The sequence below is a fragment of the Clarias gariepinus genome, chromosome 7 (genome assembly GCF_024256425.1).
Source record: "Clarias gariepinus isolate MV-2021 ecotype Netherlands chromosome 7, CGAR_prim_01v2, whole genome shotgun sequence".
Classification (NCBI taxonomy): Eukaryota; Metazoa; Chordata; class Actinopteri; order Siluriformes; family Clariidae; genus Clarias; species Clarias gariepinus.
Window position 1 is genome coordinate 21,224,298 of NC_071106.1, and position 10,580 is coordinate 21,234,877.

General features: G+C 34.6%; 2 protein-coding genes across 2 annotated transcripts; one reads left to right on the forward strand and one right to left on the reverse strand.

Moving 5' to 3' along the window:
• Window positions 1–1,088: 1,088 nt before the first annotated feature.
• On the reverse strand, window positions 1,089–2,523 carry LOC128527924 (leukotriene B4 receptor 1-like). The gene has a single exon (XM_053500587.1). It carries the CDS (start codon window positions 2,421–2,423, stop codon window positions 1,440–1,442), a length of 984 nt encoding a protein of 327 aa, XP_053356562.1. The 5' UTR covers window positions 2,424–2,523; the 3' UTR covers window positions 1,089–1,439.
• Window positions 2,524–5,973: 3,450 nt separating this feature from the next.
• Window positions 5,974–9,607, forward strand: nudt21 (nudix hydrolase 21). The gene is made up of 7 exons (XM_053499864.1): window positions 5,974–6,281; window positions 6,500–6,700; window positions 6,877–6,940; window positions 7,407–7,496; window positions 7,636–7,711; window positions 7,788–7,902; window positions 9,070–9,607. The coding sequence occupies exons 1-7, from the start codon at window positions 6,163–6,165 to the stop codon at window positions 9,089–9,091; spliced, it is 687 nt and encodes a 228-aa protein (XP_053355839.1). The 5' UTR covers window positions 5,974–6,162; the 3' UTR covers window positions 9,092–9,607.
• Window positions 9,608–10,580: the final 973 nt, after the last annotated feature.

The following is a 10,580-nucleotide window of genomic DNA, read 5'->3' on the forward strand; positions in this document are numbered from 1 at the left end:
TTACAATTAATGTATAATGTGTACAAAAAATTGCTTTGTGATTCTTGATGTTCAAAATTGGTTTTAGAAAATTTATAATGTAGTAGAAAAATTTACTTAACATGAGATCTAGTGCTGTTTTGAAAAAGTTAAATTACTATTCTTAATGTTACATGTTTTAATACAGGTTTAAAAAAGTTAATGAAATGAAAATACAGATTTTTTCATTTATATCCAGAGTTTATAATGTTAAGCTTGATATTTTTGCTGTTTACAATTTTATAAAAGGTTTTACATGGTTAAAAAGAGTATTAAAAAATGTTCAGTATGCATCCTTTAGACACATTGTGATTGAGATTAAAACGTTAATCGTACGAAAAATGTGAGAATGTAAGTATTGAATGTTCAATAAATGTCATGAATAGCTACAAATATGTTGTATGGAGTGTAGATTTGCCATCACAAGGTAAAGAAGGCTTGCCACTGGGGCAGTACCCTAAAAGGACACATTTGCACTTTTTTTTAAAGGTACACTGTGGTACCATAGCACTATAAGGTACAATTTAGTCAGCAGGAGGTACATATTTGCCTTTCAAAAGTACATACTGCAAGGGTACAGATATGTACCCATGTGAAAGGGCACAACAGGTGTACCCCTGAAGGTACAAATTTTGCACATTTTGTCTGACAGTGTAAGTAAATGCTATATTCAAAAGTCATTAAAGTTATTTCTTACATGAAAACATTACCTTATTTAATTTAATAACTTTAACCTTTAAAATTTTATTTTTCAGTACTTGAATACATTTAGCAACATTTTACTCATACAGGCTGTAAATGATGTCTCCTCTGTAGTAAGAGGCATTCCTGCTGCAACACCATCATACATTAGCCTGTTAGCTACAGCTACCCTGTATTAACTGAATGGCTGGTGGCGATAGTGAAGGGTAAAGGACCACACAAATCTACAAAAGAAATTGTTTCTCAAAAGTAGTGAAGTTTGTAGCACTCATTTATCACTTTATGTAAATTAAAGCACTCTGCCTTAAGGAATTAAATAGTTCTGAGAAAGTAAAAAAAGGTACTATGTGGTAGCAAAAGCAACCACATGGTTTCCTATGGAATTTTATTGAGGAAGAAGCTGCTTCACAAAGCAATGAGTACATAGGACAATATTTTAAGAAAAGTAAATAAATATCATACATATGATATAAATATTATCATACTTTGCAAGATGGAAAGCAAGTCTCAGTAACATGATGGATAACCCTACCATGATAACAGACAAGAAGGTTATAGATTATACAGTGGATTATAAACAATAAGACAATTATTCAACTGTAACTCAAAAGCTATATGTAATAAATCCCTAAAGGAGAAATAGCACTTATGGTTCAAAATAACATCACAATATCCTCCAATAGTATGTTACAATTTTTATGACAAGCATCTATAGGTACTTAATTTGTTACAGTAATTTCTGTGCTGGTTTCCTTTTCTTGGCGAGTTCTCTTTTTCTTGAAAATTCCTGATGCAGCTGCATAAAGAAATGGGTTCACACAGCAGTTAATTATAGTAACAGTTTTGCTCAGATCTCCTGTTGCTCTACGAAACATTTTCAGTTGATCATAGACAGCTGGAGACGATGTCTTAGTCAAAGTAGTAGCGATGTCAATCACGTTGATGATGTGTACAGGAGTCCAGAAAAGAAAAAAGGCTGTGACAATACTGATCACAAGCCTTCTCATTCTGTTCTTCCTTTCCTTAATATTTCTACATCCTTGTAGCTGTGTTTTGTAGATCCAGCAGTATGATGCAGCTATAATGGTTAATGGGAGGACATATCCAAACAGGACCTCCAACACAAGAACTGCAACCTTTCCAGAGGGTGATGATATGGTCCTCTGGCACCTTAGAGATCCCCTCTTGAGCTGAACATCTTGAATAAAAAGGATGGGCAAGGCAAAAACTGTAGCTAAACTCCAGAGCCCAATCAACAGTAAGTTTCTGCGAACCTTCTGCAGTCTTTCCAGTGCACCGACATCAGGAACTCTTGACTTAATTGTGTGGTAGTGATGTGCAGCCATCATAGTTACAGTCAACACACCACCATACATAGCACAGTATATTAGATACATCAGAATCTTGCATGACCAAAGGCCAAATGTCCATCCATTCAGCAGACCAGAAACTCCAAAAGGAGCCAAACTGAGGACCAAAGTATCTGCTATAGCTAGATTTAGCATAAGCTTTACGGTGAAGCTCATGCGCTTGTTCCACTGTCGAGCGATGGTTATTATAACTGCAATGTTGCTGGGTAATCCAATCAAACAGCACATGCTAAGAAATACTGCAGCGCCTACCTGTTTGGAGCCCACAGGACCAATGGTGCTGTTAAAATCAGACTTGTAAGTTTGATTGTTGCCAATGTTGAGATGGTCCATGGTCAAGCAATTGCACAGCCAAGAATAAACACTTTGTTTCAAAAGCACAGTTGTTTCCTTTAAAGGTTGTGCATAAACTGGAAATCCAGGCAGCTATGTAGCTGGTGTAATACTGCTGAGTGACGGTTTTTTTCAAACCATAGCTTCCTTAAACACTGAGAAAAAAAAAAACTGCACCTGTGGTAGAACCCATTTCTCTTATTTACGAAACTGAAATTTACTATTTAATGTTATTATACTTACACAATTTACATGTTATATGTTTAAAGCTGATTATATAGTTCTATTATTTATTACTTAGAAATAACACAAATTTAAGTACAATTATTTAAAACAAACTTATATATACTGTATATCAGAATATTATACATTATATATAACACACTGCTCACATTTTTCTTATTTCTTAATGTCTATTGCCAAGATGACCTGCCAATAGTAAAAAGTTAGTCGAACGTTTTTAAACACATACTGTAATAATTAATGACATTTTTTTTTATTTAAAGATCATATACTGTATCTTCTATCATATCACATCAATCATATATCTTTTTATTTGGTGTTCTGAACATACACATTTTACCGCTGGGATGGAAAGTATATCAGTTTCAGTTACTGTTCCAGTAAAACATATTCTTGTAATTTTGTGTCATAAAGCTTAGCGGATTGTCCAAAGATGTTGTAAGCAGGAAATTTCAGATCACTCATATTAAGGAAGTGGCTAAAACCTTTGTTGTGTGGCATTTTGCACTTGTGCACACAAGTAAACATAAAAGGCCAGTAAAAAATGACATCTTAGTCAAAAAATACCAGTGTATACTAAAAGAAAAAATATATATCATAAAGGCATAGTAAAACTGTTCAGTAAACATTTAACTGCAAATGTATCCTTTTTATAACTGTTTGCTACTCCTAAAAAATAACATCTTAGCAAATGAAAATATCTCATATCTGATCAAATCTATCTAACTTTTTTACTATAAGATTACAGTAAACCAAATCTAAAATTATTCAATTTATTTTTAGACTTCTACAAATTTTTTAAGCTAACATTTTGTGGTCTATTGTCAGAAAATATGCTTATTTTTGAAAACAAAATCCTAAATTTAGCAAAATGATAAATAAAATGTACTTGATTTATGGCGTTTTTACTTGCCAAGTCATTTTTTTTCTATTTATGTAGTCACAATGTGTAATGTAATGGAATATCCATTTTCATTCTTTCCAACCCATGTCTTTTTGTTGGTCTTATGAGAATTAAACAACTGGTATATATATATATATATATATATATATATATATATATATATATATATCAACAGTCTATGCTGATTCAGTTTGAAGCATGTATGTTTTGAATTATTATATAATTTATATTATAATTTATTATATTGTTGATACAATATTATGGTTGTTTATATTCTTCTCCTTTGTGTGTGTGCAGGGGTGCTTCAACTATCTGACATAAAAAACAACAACAAAAAAAACAACTGCAACCCTGCCAGCTATGTTCAGGGGAACAGATAAGCACTAAGCATTGGTTAAACTTTCATCTCTCCAAGAACCTGTGGACAGAGATGGCTTTTGCAGGAGCGTCGCACCCGTAGGGGATGTGGGTGTTTTAACACCCACACTTTTCCCGGTGAGAGGGTTTAACACCCACACTTTTTCTACAGTTTTCCCGCAGTTTTGAACAAACACCTTCGCATTCGCTCCTCCGTTTCTCTGGCTGCTCTGTGTCTACGCTCGCTTCAGCTCTCCTCTTCCCTCCCTCTCAAACATGACACCGGCTGATGATTGGCTGTTCTACCTTAAGTCCCGCCTCTCTTGGTGTGTTAGATTTATCGGTCAGCTCGTGCAGAGGAGGCGGGAACTTATGGTTGTTATGATTATTTACATCTCCGTTTTCCAGGTACTTTAAATGTTTATGCTTTTGAGGTTTTTCTATAAGCTTGGAAGATGTTCTGTTTATGTTTTGTTGACATGTCGAATGTTTTCTGTATTATTATGGCGATTGCTAATTGGGATAGTGTAACTTAGCTAAATTCAGTTATGTGTGTGGCATGCAATGCATAAAGTAACTGTGATAAAGAAGGCAGGAAAAGGAGGGACAAATTGACAATGTTAAGCAATGTATTTATGGGTTTATTGCCAGTGCAATTGATTTTGATATTTTGAGAATTGTTTGTTCATTAGCTGACTTGCCTGTTGTGTTTGATTGGATCTGTTGAGGAGAAAAAAGTGAGAAATAATGTCAGTTTGCATACCTGTTGACTATGGAAGAATGTTTTAATGTGTATATTATTTTAATGTTTAAAAAAAGTAAATTGTTAAATTATTTATATAATACTTTTATTTATATTATTATTATTTAGAAAAAGCTTTTTGTGAGGATTTTTTTTTGTTTTATATCTGCATTTTATCTGCAAGTAAGCAAAATGTAGCAGTCCCAGTCCTGTCAGACCCATGCCACTATCAAGCTTACCACTGTCCTTTTGTCACACAGTATCATTAAGATGCAGAAAAGAAAGAGGCAGGAGAAGATTGACACCTTTTTCAAGAGAAATCCTGTAAGTGAAGTTAAGAGATGAAAGTTGAAAAATGTTGACATTAAACAACAGTAGCCTATTACCATTGGATGCTGTTTGCATTTATTTCATTGTATTACTTTTCAATATTCACTGACCCAAACTTGCCTCAACAGTGTTGCTATGTGCCATGTACTGTACAAAAAGACAAGCTGGACAGGGAAAACAGAAAAAAGGTTGCTGAGCAGTTTGTCTCTAGTAAGGAGAGCAGAAAGAGCACTTTGGGGTTTTTTAAATGAGAGATATAGTTGGTCATATATTATTTGGTCAGTTGTTGTTGTTGTTGGTTGCATTTATATATGTAAATAGTTGTTTATATTTTTGTTCTGAATATACAGTATGTTGTTTGTATGAAAAGTTGTCTGTATATTTGGAGGTACAAAATAATTTCTCCCTGAGATTATTAAAGAATTTCTGATTCTAAATCTTTTAAATTGAAAGCTTTTTATATCTTGTATGTTAATACCTTTTGTACCCTTCTGTCATTGTATTCATCATTTTTATTCTTAACAAACCACATTCATCCCCCACACTTTTGAAAAGCTTGCTACGCCGCTGGGCTTTTGCAATAACTCAGTGTCTCAAATACTGCATAATATCCCACATAAAACAAACACTATGATTGTAAAAAACTGTTTTTATGCGTGACAAGTAATTTATTATTTATGTATTTAATTTTTTTTTTTGTTCAGATGGACCTAGAAGGCTACCTGCACGAAGATTTTAAGTCACTGATAAACACCAAAATGGGCTCTTATTTTTCCGCGCATGCTAATTTGCTAGTTACTTTTATAACCACCTGACATAATAAAGAAATTGAGTTGTGCCAGCTTTAACACGCCCAGAATTACTAATTCAATGATGTATATAAATACTTATATTCAATAACAAACATTTAATCACATCATTAATGTTCTTCTGACTCGGGCGTTTGTTTCCATGGTTTTAACGTAAAACAGGGCACGATGTCGCGATCCAGGAAGTGATATACACACGCCGGATGTGGATTTACGGCAATTGTGGTGTTTTCGTTTTGCCTCCAATACAAACTACTTCGTTGTGGACGCCTAGTCGTTTTCTTCACTTTAACAGTTGATACCCGATAACGTAGATTTTTAAGGTACAAATTGTAATAATAATAAAAAAAAAACATGTCAGTTGTTCCTCCGAATCGCTCGTCTACCGGCTGGCCCCGCGGAGTTAATCAGTTTGGAAACAAATACATTAGCCCACCGGCTAAACCCCTAACACTGGAGAGGACCATTAACCTGTAAGCTGTTTTGCTTAAATGTATTTCATTTCAGTTGCAACTGTGCAGTATATTTAATTGTATAGTGTGTGTCAGGGCACGCTATTTTACAGAAGAAATGGAAATCTATAGATTATTTTACCATGCAAGCAGCATTACGGCTAAGCTATTAGCAGAACGGCTACAAAGCCGACAGTGCCTGTGGTCATTTTGAATGTTTCGGTGTCCCCCCCCTTTAGATATCCTCTGACCAATTACACGTTTGGCACAAAAGAGCCGCTGTATGAAAAGGACAGTTCGGTGGCCGCGCGGTTCCAGCGCATGCGCGAGGAGTTTGAGAAGATCGGGATGAGGCGCACGGTGGAGGGAGTGCTGATTGTACACGAGCACAGACTGCCTCATGTCCTGCTGCTGCAGCTGGGAACCACCTTCTTCAAACTGTAAGTGAGCGACTCACCTAGTGTCCCAACTTCTGTCCTTGTTTGTGCAGTATTTATTTATTTATTTGCCAATTAAAAAGCATTTGCATTCTCAAAAGTGTGTGTTAATTGACAAAGTTCAATTGAAAGATATTTATAACATATTAAAATTGTGTGAAATTTACCTTTACTTTTAGTCCTGGTGGAGAGTTAAATCCAGGAGAGGATGAAGTAGAGGGCTTAAAGCGACTGATGACGGAGGTATTTATTTATTGATTTATTTTTCATTTCAAACTTGTTGATGCAAAGAAACACAGAATTGCTAATTTCTCGCTCTGGATCTAGTGTTTTTGTTTTAGTTAGACATTATATATTTTGCTTCATCATTGGGGGCAGGCCTGTAAAGCCTGGTAATCAAAGATTACCAGGTAATCAAAGAAATGTAAAATCAGAAAGTACAGATTGGCCTTCCTTTTTTTTTCTTCTAATTTTATATTTTAAATGAGTGGTTATCAATGCGTTAAAAAATTGCATGTCACTGGAAACTCACACATAGTCAATGTAGTATGATGTCACCTATTTATGTCCTGTAAAAATATTTTTCTTGCATTAGGGTGTGCGTAGCAAAATAAACAGTAGTCTAATAGCACTTGCTGCTACAACAATGCACAGGCAATGTTTCGATAATTTAAGAAGCTGTACTGATAAGCACTAGTGCTGTGGGTAGATCTTGGGACGTCAGGATGGCGTGAAGCAAGACTGGGTGATTGATGACTGCATTGGAAACTGGTGGAGACCCAACTTTGAACCACCACAGGTTAGTATTCTGTCCTCCATATCCTTTTTATGTACCACACATACAGAGTGGAACACATACAAAGGTAATTTAATAAAAAATAAACACTCCAGATAAGAAAGTTCTTTATTATTAATTGTTTTTTGCTGGGTGTCTTCAGTACCCCTACATTCCAGCTCACATCACTAAGCCCAAGGAACATAAGAAGCTTTTTTTGGTACAGCTACAAGAGAAAGGTAAGATCTAGCATGAACAGCCTGTTTAACTTTGTGTATATGTATATATTGTGCTTAATATGCAATTGTATTCCAGCACTGTTTGCTGTGCCAAAAAATTACAAGTTGGTGGCAGCCCCCCTGTTTGAGCTCTATGACAATGCTCCTGGATACGGGCCCATTATATCCAGCCTCCCTCAGTTACTAAGCAGGTGAGAGACCATAGTTGTCCAAATGACTGTTATGTTGGATGTCAGTGTCATTCTGTGCATCAGTGCTCCGTATTTTAATAAATGGAGGTTGTATACTGTACGAAAACTGGACAATTATGTGTTCTAAGTAGATCAATAAAATTTAGTACACATTATTGAACACATTACAGGGGCAATCTGATCATTTTGATTTATACATATTTCTTCATACATTTTGAACTTATTTCCCCAAATTCTTTTAATACTGTAAAGCTTTTTAGCGACAGTGACGATTGCTAAAAGCACTTAATTTAACTGTATTTAATTTAAATTTTAACTGAATTATTGTCCATGAACCAGCCACCTAAAGCACCTTTTGAGATTCAGACAGAAAGTCTTTTATTGTATTCTTCAAAATAACATTTAAATAACTCCCCATTTATAAAAAACACTTGCAACAGCCAACTTTTTAGTAATCAATGGTACACTTGGGATGCAAACTGTTAGACTTTAGAGAAACAGATATGTAGACCTGCTGACCCTAAAAAGCTTATTGGAGTTCATACGTTGTTGTTTACTCTTGCTGTTTATCCTTTTTATTTCCTCATGCAAAGTGCATGTAGGTTAGAAAATGCATTGAGAAGCTGGTTCCTCAAACACAAATCATTTAAGGTTTTAAAAAAATTAAAATGCACATCACATGTACAATACACATCAAAATAGTATTATATACTGTTATGTTATTTTGCACTTGCACTCGACAAGTATTCTTGTGATCTGACTCTGAACTTGTTGTATCTTCTGGTCAATAGAACCTCAAAAAGCTCGGCAAGCAATAGCATGACAAATTTTAATTTTTGATAAGCCAATATTAAAAAGCATTAATCTGAAATAATATTTTATTAATTAATGACATGGTTACACAACATGGTTTTACCTCAGCACCAGTAGGCATCACCGCAACATTGGAAAAATTTTGCTTATACATGCAGTTTTTAGTATGAAGGAAACAGACATAAGTACTTTACTGGAGAATGAGCACTTGTGTAATCTCAGTTTTGGTCCATACTTGTCATAAAGTATATTCAGGTAGTCAGCTGACTTAATTTTATATGGAAATGGCAAACATGCATAGTCAGATCAAACACAGCATTGCTAATACCTGCAACTGATTTTCCTCCTAAACAGGTTTAACTTCATCTACAACTGAGGGGCACACAGACCGTATGGCTGTCTCTGTGAGTGCAGTCAGAACCTGAGAGAAAGTAAATGGACTGGAGAAGGTGACTGCTTTCTCTGACTTTGTAACCAGAGGAGAATTGGCAATAGTCCAATGCTGTTTTGAAATATCATGTACTTTTCATGTGTTTTTGTCCATTTAGGTTTTGTCTCCTTTACTGCATTGTAATTTTAGATTTTAGTGTGAAGTTATTCATAATTTTTTTTTTCTAAAGACTTTTGTTTTATGTTCAGTAATGAGCGCTTACAATGCCTTTAGTCAATAAAAATGTGATTTGTTTTTTTTTAACTGATTTTGTTAACCTTTTTTAAATAATAAACTGCCATCGTAAGATTGATGCATTTGATTGTTTGACATGTGACACAAAATTAGGGATTGTATTTTCTTTATATTTTTTGCTCCCTGCTGTGTGTAGCTTTGAAAAAAATCAACAGTTTCAAAAGCATGAACCATTACTTTTCCACATTTAAATACTGTTTTTAACAAGCCTTTCTCAACTTGTCATTGCCACCCACTTTGGGAGAAGCCCCAAAGGCATCTTATGGACTGTTAGATTATGCCCAGAACTCAAGAGTTTGTTAGATGACTCTTGGAGGGAACAAATAGCCACTGAAGTAGTAAAGTAGTAATTTGCGAATTTCAAAAAGATGGCGTTTAAGATATACACCATGGAAAAAAAAAAGATACTGTAATATTTTGTTTTACTGCCTTTAGTTTTTAGCTTTAGTATTTTAGTGGCAAATTCATTTATGAAAATAATTTCACATTCTTCCAGAATCATTCTGTTGATGTGAAAATATTCATGTAGTCAGCTGACTTAATTTTATTCTTACTCTATGTCAGACTAGACCTGACCAACTGAAACAAGCCTATTATAACTACAGAGGCTCTGATTAAGCAGTTTTTAAATCCTTATTCCTCGCTCTAGAAGTTTAAATGATTTCCTTCAAATTAATGATAATCATGTTAGTGAGAGTTTCTCTATTATCTCTTATCTCACTACTTTGACAGAGACACTGAATCTTTAAAAAGGAACATCTCTAATGACACTTGCTTTTACTTTAAACAGTAAAACAATAAATATAGACAGAGAGAAGAATACCTTATTACTTTGTATTAAATGCCGAAGTCTATAAAAAGGCAGCGAGGTAAGATTTAAAAATAAGAAGAGTATGGGCCTGTCTGATGTACAGGTGAAGCTCATTCCAAAGTTTAGGGGCTGCTACTGAAAACATGTGATCACCCTGATTCTTCAACCTAGATTTAGGAACACTAAGTAAAAGCTGCTCTCCAGGCCTGACGGACCCTGCTGGACTATATGCCTTTAAAAGTTCAGAAATATATTGAGGTTATAGATTATTCAGGATGTTGTAGGTTATTAACAATACTTTAAACTTGACCCTAAACTGCACAGGAAGCCAGTTTATGGATGACAAGACAGGAGTTGTGTTCCCTTTAA

Excerpts from the sequence above, each read along its gene's own strand:
- nudt21 (XM_053499864.1), top strand. The coding sequence starts at position 6,163 with ATGTCAGTTGTTCCTCCGAATCGCTCGTCTACCGGCTGGCCCCGCGGA. Across the intron at positions 6,941-7,406 it reads TAAAGCGACTGATGACGGAG|ATCTTGGGACGTCAGGATGG; the intron begins GTATTTATTTAT and ends TGCTGTGGGTAG. Across the intron at positions 7,497-7,635 it reads CCAACTTTGAACCACCACAG|TACCCCTACATTCCAGCTCA; the intron begins GTTAGTATTCTG and ends GGGTGTCTTCAG.
- LOC128527924 (XM_053500587.1), bottom strand. The coding sequence starts at position 2,423 with ATGGACCATCTCAACATTGGCAACAATCAAACTTACAAGTCTGATTTT.